We start from the raw sequence: 21,229 nt of genomic DNA, 5'->3' as shown, positions 1-21,229 counted from the left end.
TCCCCTCTAAACTCTCCCCTCTAAACTCTCCCCTCTAAACTCTCCCCTCTATTCTCACCCCTCTAAACTCTCCCCTCTATTATATCCTCTCTAAACTCTCCCCTCTAAACTCTCCCCTCTAAACTCTCCCCTCTAAACTCTCCCCTCTAAACTCTCCCCTCTATTCTCTCAACATTCATCATGGCCGTTTCCTGCAGCCAGTTTGTAACAGTGTCCCAAATAGTACCCTGGTCCAAAGTAGTGCGCTATAAAGGGAATAGGGTAACTGTGAAGTCTGGACCACCTGCCAGCCATAATAACCTCACTCAGATTTACCTTGATATAGACACAATGTCAGACCAGACACCTCCCAGGTGTGTGTGTGCGTTCTAAAGACGTGTTGGGGTTGTTGGGTTCACTCTTACAATCAGGTTGTTCTCTTCAAAAAAACGGAACTAGATCTAGAAAATAGATAGTCCACAATGAAGAGCACCAAACTAACCCAATACCAGGTCACTTTCAATACTGCCACTGTGAAGTCAATATACTACACTAGATTGAATGGAACACAGTGGGTAGTCCTTGAACAAGCCAAGTCCTCGGGTACTCTGTCATGGTCTGGAATGGAAATGCAGGACAACCACACAAAGAGAGGCAGCCTGAAGTACCAAAACACCAACAAAACAACACAAACAACGAGAACAACACGTTTACTACAGTTCTAAAGAATAAAGGTGTATGTTTTCAGAAACACTTCAGCAAACTCTTCCACCATGGCGTTTACTTAAGCCAGAGGTATTCAACTCTGACCCTACGAGATCCGGAGCCTCCTGCTTTTCTGTTCTACCTGATAATGAATTGCACCCACCTGGTGTCCCAGGTCTAAACCAGTCCCTGACTAGAAAGGAACAATGAAAACACACCCACACACACAGCCTCCCCCCTCCAGAAACACACACGATCCCAGCATACTCACGTGCATGCTGGAAGCCAGTCGTCATGCGTTTGTAGAGCTTGCACCTCCACTCCCAGGCTCGGAGCTGCTTGTCCTTGTCACAGGCCTCCAGGCTGAGGCCGTCTCTCTGGGCCTGGGCAGCCAGCTCCCCTGCCCTCCTCTCTGCCTCGATGACCAGGCTGCCAAGGTGGGCCTCGCGACTCTCCACACTGACAACTAGAACACAGACACAAAACAGACAAGTTCTAGACGTACCATTGTAGTTCTCCTGCCCTCACCACTCTAGAAGGACTAGAACACAGACAGACATAGGTTGCACCTACATCTCTCTGTCGTGTCACACCACTGTCATGAATGTTCTCAGCCAGAGTGGCCGCCATATTGATGCCCAAAATCAATTCTAGCTAGCTAGCTCGCAATGGCGGAATATACGGCTCATCTCGACTCTGTGGTAAAAAATATATATATTTATAAAAACTAGCTGTAGTCCCCTTATGGCGCTCCAACTGGCGCGTTTAAACCACTGAACATCTGTCATTTCCTGATGTTTACATCTGCCTTATAAACAGCCCTTCACCCTACACTGGAGCGAGCCTAAAGGGATACAAAAGCATTTAGATATATCGGTGCGGGTTGGGTGAATTGGCATTTGCAGGACAGGAAGATTTTCCTTTTCACAGGCAAGGTTTTACTGCAGTGGGCTAAATCAGGGTCACACATAGTTGTTTCTTGGTAGTCTTAAAAAACTGTACTTTGAAACAAAAGTATACACCTCACACACATGGTTATGGGCTTTAAAAAGAAGACATGTACCATGTCAGATTTACAGTTGTAATGTATCATATTACAGTGCATTCGGAGAGTATTCAGACCGCAGAGAGAAAGAGAGAGAGGAAGAGAGAGACAGAGAGAGAGAGAGAGGAAGAAGAGGAAGAGAGAGACAGAGAGAGAGAGAGGAAGAAGAGGAAGAGAGAGAGAAGAAGAGAGAGACAGAGAGAGAGGAAGAGAGAGAGAAGAAGAGAGAGACAGAGAGAGAGAAGAGGAAGAGAGAGAGAGAGAGGAAGAGAGAGACAGAGAGAGAGAGAGAGAGAGAGAGAGAGAGGAAGAGAGAGAGACAGAGAGAGAGAAGAGGAAGAGAGAGAGAGAGGAAGAGAGAGAGAGAGAGCGAGAGGAAGAGAGACAGAGATAGAGAGAGAGAGAAGAGGAAGAGAGAGAGGAAGAAAGAGACTCTCTCTCTCTCTTCCTCTTCTCTCTCTCTCTGTCTCTCTCTTTCTCTTCCTCTTCTCTCTCTCTGTCTCTCTCTTCCTCTCTCTCTCTCTCTGTCTCTCTCTGTCTCTTTTCCTCTCTCTCTCTCTCTTCATCTCTCTCTCTCTCTCTCTCGTCCTCTCTCTCTTCATCTCTCTCTCTCTTCCTCTTCTCTCCATCTCTCTTCCTCTCTCTTCCTCTCTCTCTCTCTCTCTCTTGTCATTGACCATGACAGCAACATAAACAAATAAACACGTCTGTAGAAGAAGACCCTCTTTCACGGTCCTCTCACCGTGCCCCTGCCCCCTGGGGAGGGAGGGATGGAGTGAGGGTGGAGGGATGGAGTGAGGGTGGAGGGATGGAGTGAGGGTGGAGGGATGGAGTGAGGGTGGAGGGATGATGAGTGAAGGTGGAGGGATGGAGTGAGGGTGGAGGGATGATGAGTGACAAAGAGAGAGGACGACAGAGTAAGTAAACAGCCCAGTGATCCCTCCATCCTTCCATCTCGTTACCTGGGGGTCTGAGCTAAGTCTGAAGCTACGTTGTAAATGGCGCACTACTTCTATGAAGTGCACTACTTTTGACCAGGAATAATAGGGACCAGGTAGGGAATAGGGTGCCATTTGGGACACATCCTGAGTCTGGTCTGCAGTGGAAAAGAGTGGCAGCCGTATTAGCCTTGTCGAGGTGCAATTTCCTGCTTCTTCAGGAGTGACAGGCCTGACGCAGGCTGTGGTTAATTGATGGGGCTATAAATTAACATGCAGAGCTGTCCATCCAGCCACACACACACACGCGTGAACACATGCACACAAGCTCACACACTGGCCCATTGTCTGGCCTGTCTGCCGGCAGGTCAGTTCTACGGCGGGATGAAGAGCGGTGGGCCTAAATAAAGTCCCCTGGCGGGACTCGTTAATTACCCTCCAACCCACTCCATGGTTGGGCTACCACGCCCATCAAGCCCTCACAGTCTCACTGCAGAATTAGATGTTTTTCCACGTTTCTCCACACGTCAAATTTGGAAGTTTCTCCAAATGTCAACGTTGCAAAAACAAGTGCCAATCATTGAGATTGAACACGCCATCCTCGGGGCCAGAGCTCGCAGATTACGCCCATTCACCACCCCCGTCCACAACATCTTAGCAATATCCAAGCCTAACGGTGCTCACCATTGCCCCTAGTGGCAACATCCTTCATTTAGGCACAGATGTTTTAGGCGTATTAGGCACACAAAAACAGCTCTACGGTTAAGTTAAGGCATTCATTCCGACTGGGTTAAGATAAAGGTTCATGTTTGGGATACAGAAACAACTTTTGGGTATACTTCTAATTCCGATTGGTTAAATGAAGGATTACGGTTTGGGTTAATTAACCTTGCTAACTCATTGTGGATGACTGGTGCAGTGGTCTAAGCAGTGCGCTCCCACTCCATAGACCGCAGGTGGCTTCAATCCCAGCTCCCGACACAGGTTTAAGAGTTTTATTTTTTTTGCCCCTAGTCGACGGTTTTGACGCCGTCTCCCAAATGTCCTTGTGACCTGCAACAACGTCAAATTTCGACTTGAATCTGGAGTGATCTCTCTGACCCAGTCTGTTAGTCAGACCCCCCACCCCTCCACCCCTTCACCCCAACCCAGGCAACCCTCTCCATACTTGGTCTGTCAGACCCCCCACCCCACCCCTCCACCCCAACCCAGCCAACCCTCTCCATACCTGGTCTGTCAGATCCCCCACCCCACCCCTTCACCCCAACCCAGCCAACCCTCTCCAAACCTGGTCTGTCAGACCCCCCACCCCTCCACAACCCAGCCAACCCTCTCCATACCTGGTCTGTCAGACCCCCCACCCCTCCACCCTACCCCTCCACCCAACCCAGCCAACCCTCTCCATACCTGGTCTGTCAGACCCCCCACCCCACCCCTCCACAACCCAGCCAACCCTCTCCATACCTGGTCTGTCAGACCCCCCACCCCTCCACCCCAACCCAGCCAACCCTCTCCATACCTGGTCTGTCAGACCCCCCACCCCACCCCTCCACCCAACCCAGCCAACCCTCTCCAAACCTGGTCTGTCAGACCCCCCACCCCTCCACAACCCAGCCAACCCTCTCCATACCTGGTCTGTCAGACCCCCCACCCCACCCCTCCACCCCAACCCAGCCAACCCTCTCCATACCTGGTCTGTCAGACCCCCCACCCCACCCCTCCACCCCAACCCAGGCAACCCTCTCCATACCTGGCCTGTCAGACCCCCTACCCCTCCACCCCAACCCAGCCAACCTTCTCCATACCTGGTCTGTCAGACCCCCTACCCCTCCACCCCAACCCAGGCAACCCTCTCCATACCTGGTCTGTCAGACCCCCCACCCCACCCCTCCACCCAACCCAGCCAACCCTCTCCATACCTGGTCTGTCAGACCCCCTACCCCTCCACCCCAACCCAGGCAACCCTCTCCATACCTGGTCTGTCAGACCCCCCACCCCTCCCCTTCACCCCAACCCAGCCAACCCTCTCCATACCTGGTCTGTCAGATCCCCCACCCCACCCCTTCACCCCAACCCAGCCAACCCTCTCCATACCTGGTCTGTCAGACCCCCCACCCCTCCCCTTCACCCCAACCCAGCCAACCCTCTCCATACCTGGTCTGTCAGATCCCCCACCCCACCCCTTCACCCCAACCCAGCCAACCCTCTCCATACCTGGTCTGTCAGACCCCCCACCCCTCCCCTTCACCCCAACCCAGCCAACCCTCTCCAAACCTGGTCTGTCAGACCCCCCACCCCTCCACAACCCAGGCAACCCTCTCCATACCTGGTCTGTCAGACCCCCCACCCCACCCCTCCACCCAACCCAGCCAACCCTCTCCAAACCTGGTCTGTCAGACCCCCCACCCCTCCACAACCCAGCCAACCCTCTCCATACCTGGTCTGTCAGACCCCCTACCCCTCCACCCCAACCCAGGCAACCCTCTCCATACCTGGTCTGTCAGACCCCCCACCCCACCCCTCCACCCCAACCCAGCCAACCCTCTCCATACCTGGTCTGTCAGACCCCCTACCCCTCCACCCCAACCCAGGCAACCCTCTCCATACCTGGTCTGTCAGACCCCCCACCCCACCCCTCCACCCCAACCCAGCCAACCCTCTCCATACCTGGTCTGTCAGACCCCCCACCCCACCCCTCCACCCCAACCCAGGCAACCCTCTCCATACCTGGTCTGTCAGACCCCCCACCCCACCCCACCCCTCCACCCCAACCCAGCCAACCCTCTCCATACCTGGTCTGTCAGACCCCCCACCCCACCCCTCCACCCCAACCCAGCCAACCCTCTCCATACCTGGTCTGTCTGACCCCCCACCCCACCCCTTCACCCCAACCCAGCCAACCCTCTCCATACCTGGTCTGTCAGACCCCCTACCCCTCCACCCCAACCCAGCCAACCCTCTCCATACCTGGTCTGTCTGACCCCCCACCCCACCCCTTCACCCCAACCCTCTCCATACCTGGTCTGTCAGACCCCCCACCCCTCCACCCCAACCCAGCCAACCCTCTCCATACCTGGTCTGTCTGACCCCCCACCCCACCCCTTCACCCCAACCCAGCCAACCCTCTCCAAACCTGGTCTGTCAGACCCCCCACCCCTCCACCCCACCTCTCCACCCCAACCCAGCCAACCCTCTCCATACCTGGTCTATCAGACCCCCCACCCCTCCACCCCACCTCTCCACCCCAACCCAGCCAACCCTCTCCAAACCTGGTCTGTCAGACCCCCCACCCCACCCCTCCACCCCACCTCTCCACCCCAACCCAGCCAACCCTCTCCAAACCTGGTCTATCAGACCCCCCACCCCACCCCTCCACCCCACCTCTCCACCCCAACCCAGCCAACCCTCTCCAAACCTGGTCTGTCAGACCCCCCACCCCTCCACCCCACCTCTCCACCCCAACCCAGCCAACCCTCTCCAAACCTGGTCTGTCAGACCCCCCACCCCTCCACCCCACCTCTCCACCCCAACCCAGCCAACCCTCTCCATACCTGGTCTGTCAGACCCCCCACCCCACCCCTCCACCCCAACCCAGCCAACCCTCTCCATACCTGGTCTGTCAGACCCCCCACCCCACCCCTCCACCCCAACCCAGCCAACCCTCTCCATACCTGGTCTGTCAGACCCCCCACCCCACCCCTCCACCCCAACCCAGGCAACCCTCTCCATACCTGGTCTGTCAGACCCCCCACCCCACCCCTCCACCCCAACCCAGCCAACCCTCTCCATACCTGGTCTGTCAGACCCCCCACCCCACCCCTCCACCCCAACCCAGCCAACCCTCTCCATACCTGGCCTGTCAGACCCCCCACCCCTTCACCCCAACCCAGCCAACCCTCTCCATACCTGGTCTGTCAGACCCCCCACCCCTCCACCCCACCCCTTCACCCAACCCAGCCAACCCTCTCCATACCTGGTCTGTCAGACCCTGGCACTTGAAGCATTAAGCCCCAGGAGGACAAACAGAAATGCGCTTACCCCTCTGTTTGTTTACAGGGATCGGTTTGTACCACAGTAAGAGGTGTGTGTCTGTGCCTGCTTGCATGCATGTGTGTGTTCTGTGTGAGCGTGTGTGTTTATAAAAACACTCCACTTTCTCCGCTCTCAGCCCCGGAGGACAATAAATCACTTAGGTATAATTGGCAGGGCATTACATGCATCATTGGAAAAGTTAAACCATTAAATGTCAAACTTTGTCAGGGCTTTTCAGTGGGGAGGTGGGGAGGCCCGGTGGCCCTGGTGGCCCCTCCTCTGGCCTGGGATAGGGTTAGGGGATGTGCGGCTGCCCCTCTAGACTTGGTTAGTTAGACTCTGAAGTGGCCACTGCTTCACCTCAGTTAGACGTGTCACTAACATGGAGCGGAGTAGACGCACTCACACACACACACACACGCACACACACACGCACACACACACGCACACACACGCACACATACACAAACTGAAGGCTTGTGAGGTGCTTTCCTGTCCAGGTAAGAACCACCTGTCTAGGAGAGGTGAAGGAGGGATGGATGGAGAGATGGCTGGAAGTGGAGGAGGGAGGGAGTGAAGGAGCTTATACAAGCCCAGTAAGGTGAGAGCGTTGCTGAGTCGCAGATACAAACACTGCCCCTGTCTAGATCTAACCCACACCACAGCACTACCACTCATTCTGTATTGTATCCTACACATGAGGGACACCTCAAGAGAGGAGGGGTGGGAGGTCTAGTGTACCCCGGTCTCTAGGGTTACCTCAAGTACTAAAGGCACAGTAGTAATACACTAAAGTAGTATTACACTAAAGTAGTAGTACACTAAAGTAATATTACACTAAAGTAGTAGTACACTAAAGTAGTATTACACTAAAGTAGTAATACACTAAAGTAGTAGTAGACTAAAGTAGTATTACACTAAAGTAGTATTACACTAAAGTAGTATTACACTAAAGTAGTAATACACTAAAGTAGTAATACACTAAAGTAGTAGTACACTAAAGTAGTATTACGCTAAAGTAGTATTACACTAAAGTAGTAATACACTAAAATAGTAATACACTAAAGTAGTAGTACACTAAAGTAGTATTACACTAAAGTAGTAGTACACTAAAGTAGTAGTACACTAAAGTAGTAGTACGCTAAAGTAGTATTACGCTAAAGTAGTATTACGCTAAAGTAGTATTACGCTAAAGTAGTATTACACTAAAGTAGTAATACACTAAAGTAGTAATACACTAAAGTAGTAGTACACTAAAGTAGTAGTAGACTAAAGTAGTATTACACTAAAGTAGTAGTACACTAAAGTAGTATAAACTAAAGTAGTATTACACTAAAGTAGTATTACACTAAAGTAGTAGTACACTAAAGTAGTATTACACTAAAGTAGTAGTACACTAAAGTAGTATTACACTAAAGTAGTAGTACACTAAAGTAGTATTGAATAGAAAATAGAGCTGGGAAGAAAAACATTGCCTTCCTCTTACCGAAGTATTTTGCTTTGGCATACTTTTACTACACAACGTTCCTGTAGATTGTTCTATAAACATTATTTGGTCAACGGTAATAGCCTATGTAATATATGATTCCTTCTATGAAAGTATCTGCCTGTCCTTGTTTCGCTGTAGCATGCTGACTCTCACTCCCTCTCCCTACTGTGCGCACAAAGGACGGAGAGATGCATTCTGAGAAGCACAAACACCACCGACCTTTGATCAAAATGCCATTGAGGGAAAAATACAGTTTTCCGAGCAACTACTGGTGTTGTAGTTACAGAGAGGAGAGTCACAGTTTTCTATGAGTCTTTCATGTATTTCTCCCTGCATAATATTGAGTTCATGGCACCACTTTACAACCGGAGTAGCATGTAGTTAGTAGGGTTTTGACGCTGAGCGGAGCGCGCCATTTGCAATGAACAGGCCTACTGTACATCAAGTAGACTTGGCTTAACGCTGGAAAGTGTGTAGGACCATAGCCATAGATGAATCAATTAGCATACATGGCTATCTAGCAACAATATCATATTTACAGTTAGCAGTGTTGTGTTCCTTCTTCCTCAGGTGGTAAATCATATAACCTATAGGTCAATACGCACAAAGATGTTGGACTATTCTCTGAAGAGACAAAAAAGGAAATCGGATCATTCTGGATCTTATATTGACAGGTTACACATCAAAACATCCATCATGCATCCAAAACATCCATCATCAAGCTTACTTTTTAAAATCATAGGCTACCATCTCAGTTGTCTTGGCACTGGAAACAAAAAATCTAGAGCTCTGCTGCTAATGTAAAGTAACTGTCCATAAAATTAAAAATAGATCGTTGTATTTGTTATCGAGCAAAATAGTTACATTTATCGCGTTATGAATTTCTGTCCATATCGCCCGGTTCTAGCACCTCCCCCCCCAAAATATTTTCTCATAATTTATCGTTATCGCAAAGAAATAAAGAAATAAATCTATATCGGCCAGCCCTACTAGAAAACCATGGATAAAAAGGCATAAAGTAGTCTGGCTGACACCAAACTCAGAGTCCTCCTGACTTCAAAGTGTGAATAGACTGTTTGATGTCAGCACGATGCATCGATAACGAAGTGGGCTTTAACTGGCTGGTTCTGTACAGCCATACACAGCCCCCCGAGCGCCGTCCCCCGAGCGCCGTCCCCCGAGCGCCGTCCCCCCGAGCACCGCCCCCCGAGCACCGCCCCCCCGAGCCCAGCCCCCCGAGCCCAGCCCCCCGAGCCCAGCCCCCCGAGCGCCGTCCCCCGAGCGCCGTCCCCCGAGCGCCGCCCCCTTCCATTAAAAGAGGTCTCAACCCAGACGAAAACAAAACATTTGAAAGAACCAATAAAAAAATCTCTCAATTTCTGGGTGAATATTATAGCAACACACGTAGTCCAGACGAGCGGGTCACAGCTCTCCCTCGCTGGGTACCAGCTGGGTCGCCAGCCAGGCTAAGCAGGAACTGCTTCAGAGAAGAAAACGCTTGAACAAGGTTCCTGTATTTTTAAGTAACGGTTTCAATGATGGGTTTGAATTACTTAGTGTGTACTCGCATTGCACCCTCCATAGTGTTTACTTAGTATACCCTACTTAGTGTGTGAGCCCTACGTAGTGTATACGGGGTGGCCTAGTGGTTAGAGTGTTGGACTAGTAACCGAAAGGTTGCAAGATCGAATCCCCGAGCTGACAAGGTAAAAATCTGTCATTCTGCCCCCGAACAAGGCAGTTAACCCACTGTTCCTATGCTGTTATTGAAAATAAGAATTTGTTCTTAACTAACTTGCCTAGTTAAATAGAGGTTAATAAATACTCACAGTGAGGGCTCTCCTTGCTGCCGGCCTTCAGCAGTAGTTTGGCTATGGGGGTGTTGTTGGTCATGATGGCCACGTCTAGCGGTGTTAACCCTTGGCTGTTGGGTGTGTTGAGGGCCAGCTCCTCAGCTGTGTACTGGTAGAGAAGGATCTGGACAGCATCTACATCCTGCTGCTCCACCGCCTCAAACAGACACTCACTACCCTGGATGTTCTGGAGGGGGACACACACACAGGGGCCAGGAGACAATCCCCATTGTTGTCGTCATCAACGGCACTCACCCACAGCTCCAGAAAGTCATAGGCTCTGAGCTATACTGATAGACAAATGAAGCTTTAACCAAACCAAGGGCAGACAAAGCAACAAAGTGGAGTGATTGATGGACCGTAGAGAGGAGAGGTGGTCCTCTGTAGCTCAGTTGGTAGAGCATGGCACTTGCAATGCCAGAATAGTGGGTTCGATTCCCAGGACCAAGCATACGTAAAACATTTATGCATGCATGACTAAGTGGCTTTGGATAAAAGCAGATGCCAGATGTATGATTATTACATGGGGACAGTACTGTCTGTCACAGTGAGAGAACACTGACACGATCCAACACCCAGAATAAAAAACCTACACTCTCTGATCGATTGGCTCAATCAATATCATATCACTCATTTCACATTCAATTATCATTGTAGCGTGTCGGTGGAACGGAACGTGTGTGTGGGTTAACATCAGATCAATTGGAGTGTGATTAAGCCAATGCTAGGTTATTGTTCAGTGTGATGGAAATACATACGCCTGGAGGACTAATGACAAGTGTGCCTGTGTGTGTAACGAAAAGCCTGTAAGAACATTCTGTCCAAAAAGCAGTGACATTTAGAAACCAACTGCAACACGACCAGTGGAGAGAGAGAGACACAAAGGAACGTGAGAGAAGAGAGGTGAAGAGAAGGAGGTAGCATTGCAGTGAAAGGGCTGAAGCGGTAACATTTAAAGATGGAATCCGAATTAGGGGAAACAATGCCACTGTTCTCCCCAGCGCCTTTGTTTTGGTTTTGTTGACCAAACGGAGCGTCAGGCAGCGTGGTTCAAAACCCAGCAGTGCATATTATTCTGTTCTATCTGGCGTGTGATGATGTCAGAGGTACAAAAAAATATGTTTTTTTGTTTGTAGTAACTTCTTTGTTGTTGTAATATCCCAAACGGACGTGGCATCTTCATCAGCTACAGCATCTAGCTACAGCATCTTCATCAGCTACAGCATCTAGCTTCAATGATGAGTAAACAACCAGCTGTATGTGAGATGTAACCAGGTGGGACATGTCATCAGACTGAGACACATCAGTGTGAGAACACACTGACATCTCTCACACACACAGGCAAACACACACACACACACACACACACACACACACACACACACACACACACACACACACACACACACACACACACACACACACACACACACACACACACACACTTACTGTTGAGAGATACAATTGTGGAAAGTTTGAACAGTAGAAAACACAAGGTGCAATTTCAAAACTTTGTAATGCATCAGCAGTGTTCCTCTTGTTATATGTCTCTCAATTAGCCCATTTCAGCTCACATTTTTTACATTGGTATATGAGTCTAGTTAGTCCAGCCAGCTATCTAAACTTGTAGTAATCATGGCCGAATTACCGCCCGAGCACGCAGGACACGTGCCCAGGGGCCCTGACCTCCAGGGGGCCCCATTGATTTTGTTAGTCACTCTCACTCAGATATCATATGAACATGGCATAAGTCATGGCAAAATGTGTACAATTGCAGAAAATTTGCTGTAAAACTGCAACAATAACAACAAAGTTCTGTAAAGCAAAAAAAACGTATTTGTTTACTTTTTATTAAAATACTTTTTCTGCCAACTGATCCCTCTGTACGTATTACATTATATATATTTGTTATATATATATGTTTTATATCCCAGTGCTGAGTTGATGTGAGTTACTGTGTAGTGGCTAATTGTATAGCTATGTGTTTGTAGATGGACTGAGGTGAATGAAGCCACAGCAACAAATGTGATAAAGGCTGAGGTCCCTCATGCTTGTTTTTGCTGTTCTCCAAATAGCTTTAAAAATGTATAGAAATTCAGTAAATGAGCTTCAACTTTCTGAAAATGTCTTGGATGTGAAAACAAACACACAAACATGGCATGCACGCATGGACACACAACCCCAACTCACCGAGCCCTTGTGATGACCGTGGCGTTCTCCGCGGCCAAAGAAGTAGGCGTCCTCGAAGGAGGAGTGGCCTCCTTTCAACTTCTCTGATAGGTTCCTGTAGAGGCGCTTGGCGGCGCTGGGGGAGGCAGGGCCTCCCGAGCACTTCCTGGTATGGGACAGCTGCAGGTTCTGCATCTGTTGAGTCATGCCGACAGAATAGTTCCTGAAGGAGGGAAGGAGAGAAGGGAGGGAGGGAGAGGAAAAAGTTATTTGAATGTGCAAGAGCAAGTTCTGTTGAGGACAGTAACATTTCTACCCAATTACACAATAGAACGGCCGACAATAAAGACAGTACAAACTGATGAGTTTGAAAATGGATGAGTTTCAGGTTCTGCACTTGTAATAGAAGGTTCTGACGGAACAGAAGTTCCTAAAGGAAGGAGGGAGGAAAATATATTAGAAAAATACCAAGGCGCTCTTTATATCTGGGGCAAGTTAAAACATCTAGATTATATTTTCATGTCCTCAAGGACAACAACAAAAACACACACGTATGCATTTTAGTTTTCTTCATCGGACTGTGAAGGAAAACGTCATTTAAATGTGCATAATCAATTTCCTTTGAGAACATTTCTACCCAGTTATACATGTGATAAATACGGAGACAGTACAACATTAATGAGTAACAGATCCATGACAGTGTAAGAGTCTTACTGACAGATGTATTAGTGAAAGGTGAAAAGGGTTCATTTCTGAGTCTCTCTCTGAATGATACGCTAACATGGATGATTTGGGCCATGGAACGGCCGCTAATTCCAGGAACGTATTGACAGAGCAATGGCTGAACAATCTCTAATGATCCTCACATCATATTTCCAAGAAACACACCAAATAACCATTACTCAAGCCTTCTGGCCAGCTAGATAGACCAGCCATAAATGATTGCTTCGCTCACTTCTGCCCGGTTGGAAAAATTACTGTTGACCCACAGGCTCCGTTAAATTCATTTCCCCATCGGCTGCACAGATTTAATCTGGCGCTCAGGGAAATGACAAGAGAGACAGGAGAGACAAAGAAGTACACACTGGGACATGAAACATTAAATAAAGGTGGACATTTTTTTTACAGTGGTGAAATAATAACACAGAAATGGGTTTTCTACCATAGAATCATCACAACACAATCATGTGTAGAAAGACTTTAGTTGAATATTGGATTCTGAAGAAAAACATTTGTTAACACCTTACGTAAGGTGTCATAACGTAGAAATATTATAAGTCATTTACAGGATGCAACTTGTCATCACAACAACAAATACCAACAACTACAGTGCACGGCTGGTGATAAATTCCTCAGTCTGTATTCTGTCTCCAAATGTTGTCTATTACTAGCAGCACCATATCATCAAGTCAAATTCTGACTATGTAAACGAACTTGGCAAATGAAGGTGATTCTTATAATTTGTCCTAATTTTGTTTAATTTGATTCAATAGCGATTATTTGGTTGCCAAGTTCATCTATGCTGGTGCAAAAGCGAAGCTCCACTCAGCTGTGAGAGAGAAGTGAAGAGCTCCATTATGTGGAGCGCTCTTCAGCCACTATGTGGAGCGCTCTTCAGCAGGTATGTGGAGCGCTCTTCAGCCACTATGTGGAGCGCTCTTCAGCCACTATGTGGAGCGCTCTTCAGCCACTATGTGGAGCGCTCTTCAGCCACTATGTGGAGCGCTCTTCAGCAGGTATGTGGAGCGCTCTTCAGTCACTATGTGGAGCGCTCTTCAGTCACTATGTGGAGCGCTCTTCAGCCACTATGTGGAGCGCTCTTCAGCCACTATGTGGAGCGCTCTTCAGTCACTATGTGGAGCGCTCTTCAGCCACTATGTGGAGCGCCGTTCAGCCACTATGTGGAGCGCTCTTCAGCCACTATGTGGAGCGCTCTTCAGCCACTATGTGGAGCGCTCTTCAGCCACTATGTGGAGCGCTCTTCAGCCACTATGTGGAGCGCTCTTCAGGAGTTATGTGGAGCGCTCTTCAGCAGGTATGTGGAGCTCTCTTCAGCCACTATGTGGAGCGCCCTTCAGCCACTATGTGGAGCGCTCTTCAGCAGGTATGTGGAGCGCTCTTCAGCAGGTATGTGGAGCGCTCTTCAGCCACTATGTGGAGCGCTCTTCAGCCACTATGTGGAGCGCTCTTCAGCCACTATGTGGAGCGCCCTTCAGCCACTATGTGGAGCGCTCTTCAGCAGGTATGTGGAGCGCTCTTCAGCAGGTATGTGGAGCGCCCTTCAGCCACTATGTGGAGCGCCCTTCAGCAGGTATGTGGAGCGCTCTTCAGCCACTATGTGGAGCGCTCTTCAGCAGGTATGTGGAGCGCTCTTCAGCAGGTATGTGGAGCGCTCTTCAGCAGGTATGTGGAGCGCCCTTCAGCCACTATGTGGAGCGCTCTTCAGCCACTATGTGGAGCGCTCTTCAGCCACTATGTGGAGCGCCCTTCAGCCACTATGTGGAGCGCTCTTCAGCCACTATGTGGAGCGCTCTTCAGCCACTATGTGGAGCGCTCTTCAGCCACTATGTGGAGCGCTCTTCAGCCACTATGTGGAGCGCCCTTCAGCCACTATGTGGAGCGCCCTTCAGCCACTATGTGGAGCGCTCTTCAGCAGGTATGTGGAGCGCTCTTCAGCAGGTATGTGGAGCGCTCTTCAGCAGGTATGTGGAGCGCTCTTCAGCAGGTATGTGGAGCGCTCTTCAGCAGGTATGTGGAGCGCTCTTCAGCAGGTATGTGGAGCGCCCTTCAGCCACTATGTGGAGCGCCCTTCAGCAGGTATGTGGAGCGCTCTTCAGCAGGTATGTGGAGCGCCCTTCAGCCACTATGTGGAGCGCTCTTCAGCAGGTATGTGGAGCGCTCTTCAGCAGGTATGTGGAGCGCCCTTCAGCCACTATGTGGAGCGCCCTTCAGCAGGTATGTGGAGCGCCCTTCAGCCACTATGTGGAGCGCCCTTCAGCAGGTATGTGGAGCGCTCTTCAGCCACTATGTGGAGCGCTCTTCAGCCACTATGTGGAGCGCTCTTCAGCCACTATGTGGAGCGCCCTTCAGCCACTATGTGGAGCGCCCTTCAGCAGGTATGTGGAGCGCTCTTCAGCCACTATGTGGAGCGCTCTTCAGCCACTATGTGGAGCGCCCTTCAGCCACTATGTGGAGCGCTCTTCAGCCACTATGTGGAGCGCTCTTCAGCAGGTATGTGGAGCGCTCTTCAGCAGCCATTCATGAAAAAGGAACATTCTAGTGTTCCTCTATTTGTTATCTCTTCACTGTTACAGAAGCCAGGCTAGAGGGAGTCAAGACAACCAGTCACATTCTTATCTTTCCTCTGTCAAAACAGAATGATATTTTACATAGCCACAGAGGGATGTGATGCTTGAATACAAACATGCTTCACTTCGACAATAGAAAGGCTGCATTTACACAGGCAGACCAATTATTTAATTAATATATTTTTTTTAAAATCTGTATTTTACCCCATTTTTTTTCCCGCGTCGGAGGTAACACTGTTCAACTGACGACCGAGGTCAGCCTGCAGGCGCCCGGCCTGCTATAACAAATTGTTAGAGCACGATGAGACAAGTAAAGCCCCCCCCCACCCCACCCGGCCAAACCCTCCACTAACCCGGATGACGCTGGGCCAATTATGTTCAGTTGTTGTGTATATTAAATTAGTTTTATTTGATGACTATTATCTAATTCCAAGTCATCATCTCATCTCTATAGAGCTGACAAAACTATTTTAGTCGTTCTTTAAACTAAACTGAACAAAAATATAAATGCAACATGCTACAATTTCAACGATTTTACTGAGTTACAGTTGATATAAGGAAATCAATCAATTGAAATAAATGTATTATGGCCTAATCTATGGATTTCACATTGAGAATGAGTTTTTTCCCCTACAAAAGGACTATTACTGACAAAAATACTCCTCAGTTTCATCAGCTGTCCGGATGGCTGGTCTCAGATGGTCCCTCAGGTGAAGAAGCCGGATGTGGAGGGGCTGGCGTGGTTACACGTGGTCTGCGGTTGAGGCACGCTGAACATACTGCGATATTCTCTTAAATTACGTTGGAGGGGGATTATGGTTGGGAAATTAACATTCAATTCTCCAATAACAATTCTGGTGGACATTCCTGTAGTCAGTATTCCAATTGCATGCTCCTTCAAAACATGAGACATCTGTGGCATTGTGTTGTGTGACGAAACTGCACATTTTAGAGTGACCTTTTATTGTCGTCAGCACAAGGTGCACCTGTGTAATAATCATGCTGTTTAATCAGCTTCTTGATATGCCGCACTTATCAGGTGGATGGATTATCTTGACAAAGGTGAAATGCTCACGAACAAGGATTTTAACAAATTTGTTAACAACATTTGAGAGAAATAAGCTTTTTGTTGTTGAATTAGTTGTTTAAAAAATGGAAAATAACCAAAATGTTGGTTATTCACTCAGCACTATCTATTGAATAAAGCGAGACTAACTAATTGACTGATTGATTGATTAATTGGCTGACAACAAGTTTAAGTGAGCCAAGTGAAGGTCCTTATTGGCAAGCCTGAATATCCTGAAATATCACCACATATTACACCAGAGACTAAAGAGACAGGAATTAAACAGAGTGTGTGCTTGCATGCGTGTGTGTGTGTGTGTGTGTGTGTGTGTGTGTGTGTGTGTGTGTGTGTGTGTGTGTGTGTGTGTGTGTGTGTGTGTGTGTGTGTGTGTGTGCATGCTTGCGTGTCTGTGCGCGCGCGCGTGTGTGTGTGTGTGTGTGTGTGTGTCCCCACTAAGAGGCGAAGTAACAAAAATATCCACAAAAAGCACTCTTGCACACTCACAACGAACACAGAATATACACCTCTGTCCTTCCAGAAGTGTGAATTGAACGTTTGTGTCATCACTCCATTTATCTATTGAGAGGACGCTGGAACAGGGAATCAGTGATGTACATCACACTGAGTAGACCTTCACATCTACCTCTACCTTTAATCTACCTCTATTCTACCTCTACCTCTATTCTACCTTTAATATACCTCTATTCTACCTCTACCTCTATTCTACCGTTAATCTACCTCTATTCTACCTCTACCTCTATTCTACCTTTAATCTACCTCTATTCTACCTCTACCTCTATTCTACCTCTACCTCTATTCTACCTCTATTCTACCTTTAATCTACCTCTATTCTACCTCTACCTCTATTCTACCGTTAATCTACCTCTATTCTACCTCTACCTCTATTCTACCTCTACTCTACCTTAATTCTACCTCTAATCTACCTCTATTCTACCTCTAACACTACTCTACCTCTACTCTACCTATACCTTTATTCTATCCTTACCCTACCTCTACCCTACCTCTACTCCTAACTCTACCCTACCTCAACTCTACCTCTACCCTACCTCAACTCTACCTCTACCCTACCTCAACTCTACCTCTACCCTACCTCTACCCCTACCTCTACTCTACCTCTACCCTACCTCTACCCTACCTCTACCTCTACCCTACCTCTACCTCTACTCTACCCTACCTCTACCTCTACACCTACCTCTACCCCTACTCTACCTCTACCTCTACCCTACCCTACCTCTACCCTACCTCTACTCTACCTCTACTCTACCTCTACCCTACCTCTACCCTACCTCTACTCTACCTCTATCCTACCTCTACCCTACCTCTACTCTACCTCTACTCTACTCTACCTCTACTCTACCTCTACTCTACCTCTACCCTACCTCTACCTCTACCCCACCCTACCTCTACTCTACCTCTACCCTACCTCTACTCTACCTCTAGCTCTACAAAGCAGCAGATAGAAGAGAGGTATAGTAACTACAAAGCAGCAGATAGAAGAGAGGTATAGTAACTACAAAGCTGCAGATAGAAGAGAGGTATAGTAACTACAAAGCAGCAGATAGAAGAGAGGTACAGTAACTACAAAGCAGCAGATAGAAGAGAGGTAGAGTAACTACAACGCAGCAGATAGAAAAGAGGTAGAGTAACTACAAAGCAGAAGATAGAAGAGAGGTACAGTAACTACAAAGCAGCAGATAGAAGAGAGGTAGAGTAACTACAAAGCAGCAGATAGAAGAGAGGTATAGTAACTACAAAGCAGCAGATAGAAGAGAGGTATAGTAACTACAAAGCAGCAGATAGAAGAGAGGTACAGTAACTACAAAGCAGCAGATAGAAGAGAGGTAGAGTAACTACAAAGCAGCAGATAGAAGATAGGTACAGTAACTACAAAGCAGCAGATAGAAGAGAGGTATAGTAACTACAAAGCAGCAGATAGAAGAGAGGTACAGTAACTACAAAGCAGCAGATAGAAGAGAGGTACAGTAACTACAAAGCAGCAGATAGAAGAGAGGTACAGTAACTACAAAGCAGCAGATAGAAGAGAGGTAGAGTAACTACAAAGCAGCAGATAGAAGAGAGGTATAGTAACTACAAAGCAGCAGATAGAAGAGAGGTACAGTAACTACAAAGCAGCAGATAGAAGAGAGGTAGAGTAACTACAAAGCAGCAGATAGAAGAGAGGTAGAGTAACTACAACGCTGCAGATAGAAGAGAGGTAGAGTAACTACAAAGCAGCAGATAGAAGAGAGGTATAGTAACTACAAAGCTGCAGATAGAAGAGAGGTACAGTAACTACAAAGCAGCAGATAGAAGAGAGGTACAGTAACTACAAAGCAGCAGATAGAAGAGAGGTATAGTAACTACAAAGCAGCAGATAGAAGAGAGGTATAGTAACTACAAAGCTGCAGATAGAAGAGAGGTACAGTAACTACAAAGCAGCAGATAGAAGAGAGGTAGAGTAACTACAACGCAGCAGATAGAAGAGAGGTAGAGTAACTACAACGCAGCAGATAGAAGAGAGGTAGAGTAACAGATATAAAGAGAGAAAGTGGTACATTCTAAAGAGTAAATTGAAAAAGCAATTCAATGTCAATCAGTGGATATATCCCAAATGGCACCCTATTCCCTATATAGTACACTACTTTACACCAGGGCCATATGTTGTGTCCGAAAACTGTCTCGTCCACTACTTACTAAAACGTAATCAACTTTTTATTTGAACTAGCTAATCATACTACATACTATTTCAAATGTACTGTTCAGTAGAAATGTATGCAGTACGCAAGAAATGTCAACATACTAATGTGCAATTGGTTTTTTTCCCGCCATTTGTTCATTTTGGTACAGCGCGTCCCCTATTCTGATTACCAGCTGCTGTCAAACACACGTGGGTCTGAGAAGGCGATTCTCTTCCTCAACAGTATGCAGGGAATTGTACTAGATGAAAAGACTAAATGAACATGGCATCCTGGCATTTAAAGCATACTCAATTTTGGAAATGTCCCATACTATAAAATATATATTTTTTCACATAGCCAATCAGGCTACTATTTGCAAAGCAAGTACGGGTATTGGGATACGGCCAGAGAGTGATAGATGTGGTGAGGTACTGTGTGTTCCCGAGGGGGTGTGTTAATGCTTCAACACGTTGTGTTCAGCTGTTGCTGCTGCGACATCATTATTCAATCACTCCCACAAAGAAAAAAACACAACGCTGATTCCGCCTCAAATAAAACATCTGAGCAGAACATCGCTAAGTAAAGTGCCTACAGAACTAGATGGCGTAGCAACAGACAGACATGTACTAGTCTCAGTACCAACAACAGTCTACTGCAACACATACACATACAAAGGACAAAGAGAAAGAGAAAGAGAAAGAGAAAGAGAAAGAGAAAGTCAGAGTCAGAGTCAGAGAGAGAGAGAGAGAAGAGAGAGAAGAGAAAGAGAGAGAAAGAGAGAGAGAGAAGAGAGAGAGAAGAGAGAGAAGAGAGAGAGAGAAAGAGAGAGAGAGAAGAGAGAGAGAAAAAGAGAGAGAGAGAGAGAAGAGAGAAGAGAGAGAGAGAAAAATAGAGAGAGAGAGAGAAGAGAGAAGAGAGAGAGAGAGAGAGAGAGAGAGAGCGAGAGAGAGAGAAAGAAAGAAAGGGGGAAGATAGAGCGTGAAGAGAGAAACGGAGAAAGACAGGAACACAAAGATGAAGAGAGAAAATACAGAAACAGCAACATGAGTCAAGTCGTCTAATATGTTACTGAAGAAGGTCGGAAAGAGAGAGAGAGAGAGACAGAGGGAGAGAGAGAGAGACAGAGGGAGAGAGAGACGGAGAGAGAGACGGAGAGAGAGAGAAAAGGGAGAGAGAGACACGGAGAGAGAGAGACAGAAGGGATAAGGACAACTCCAGCTTCAATCAATACTGTTTGTGCGAAACAAAAAAAGTAACAGTCTATACCTTCTAACAAACAGGATGCATCAGCAGCAGTCATACAGTACCTAACATACACTATCTGCCTACTAGCCAGTGTTTATCTAGCCTGCATCTCTCACCCACCAAGTTCAACACATCACTTATCAGCAGGCAGCACAGCAGACACATACTGACCCCACACCCACACATACGCATACTGATACAGATACAGTGTATCATTTGTGTGTGTGTGTGTGTGTACGTGTGTGCACATCTGCATATTTGTGTGTGTGCATGTGCCTATGCATCTTTGCGTGTGTGTCTGTACATCTGTGCGTTAGTGTATGTGTGTATTCACCTGCGTGTGTGCGTGTGCGTGCGTGCGCGCGTGCGTGCGTGCGCGTGTTGGCTCCTTCCTTACCTGCCCAGGCTGTGAGAGGTGCGTGGTGAGGTGCCCGTGTAGAACAGCAGTCTGAAGTCCTTTATCAAAGCATCCCCCGGTCTCTGGTTCAACCTCTGAGCCAGGCGAGATAGCTTACTCTCCCACCTGACAGAGGAGACGGGGAAAAGAGAGGAAGAGAAGAGGAGAGGGGAGGGAGGAGAGTAGGAGAGGAGGGAGAGGGAGGTCAGTCCTGAATGGTATCCTTGAGGGGAGATGTTAAGATGAGAAGCAAAAGGTAAATCCCTCACTGTCTCTCTATCACACAGAAAAAGAGAGGAAAGTA

At 47.9% G+C, this 21,229-nt stretch overlaps 1 protein-coding gene across 1 annotated transcript in view; it reads right to left on the bottom strand.

Moving 5' to 3' along the window:
- Window positions 1–12,417, bottom strand: part of LOC120035863 (ankyrin repeat and fibronectin type-III domain-containing protein 1-like) — a gene marked incomplete at its 3' end in the record, with an annotated part of 60,795 nt that extends 48,378 nt beyond the window's left edge. Inside the window, exons 1-3 of the mRNA XM_038982322.1 lie at window positions 12,217–12,417; window positions 10,018–10,228; window positions 956–1,150 (exon numbers count right to left, since the gene is read on the bottom strand). Of these exons, the coding sequence (XP_038838250.1) occupies window positions 956–1,150; window positions 10,018–10,228; window positions 12,217–12,417 (607 nt within the window). The remainder of the gene's footprint in view (window positions 1–955; window positions 1,151–10,017; window positions 10,229–12,216) is intronic.
- Between the last annotated feature and the right edge of the window lie 8,812 nt (window positions 12,418–21,229).

Source organism: Salvelinus namaycush, unplaced genomic scaffold (genome assembly GCF_016432855.1).
Source record: "Salvelinus namaycush isolate Seneca unplaced genomic scaffold, SaNama_1.0 Scaffold1117, whole genome shotgun sequence".
Lineage (NCBI taxonomy): Eukaryota > Metazoa > Chordata > Actinopteri > Salmoniformes > Salmonidae > Salvelinus > Salvelinus namaycush.
The sequence above is the reverse complement of the archived record's forward strand: the minus strand, read 5'-3'. Positions and strand labels throughout refer to the sequence as shown.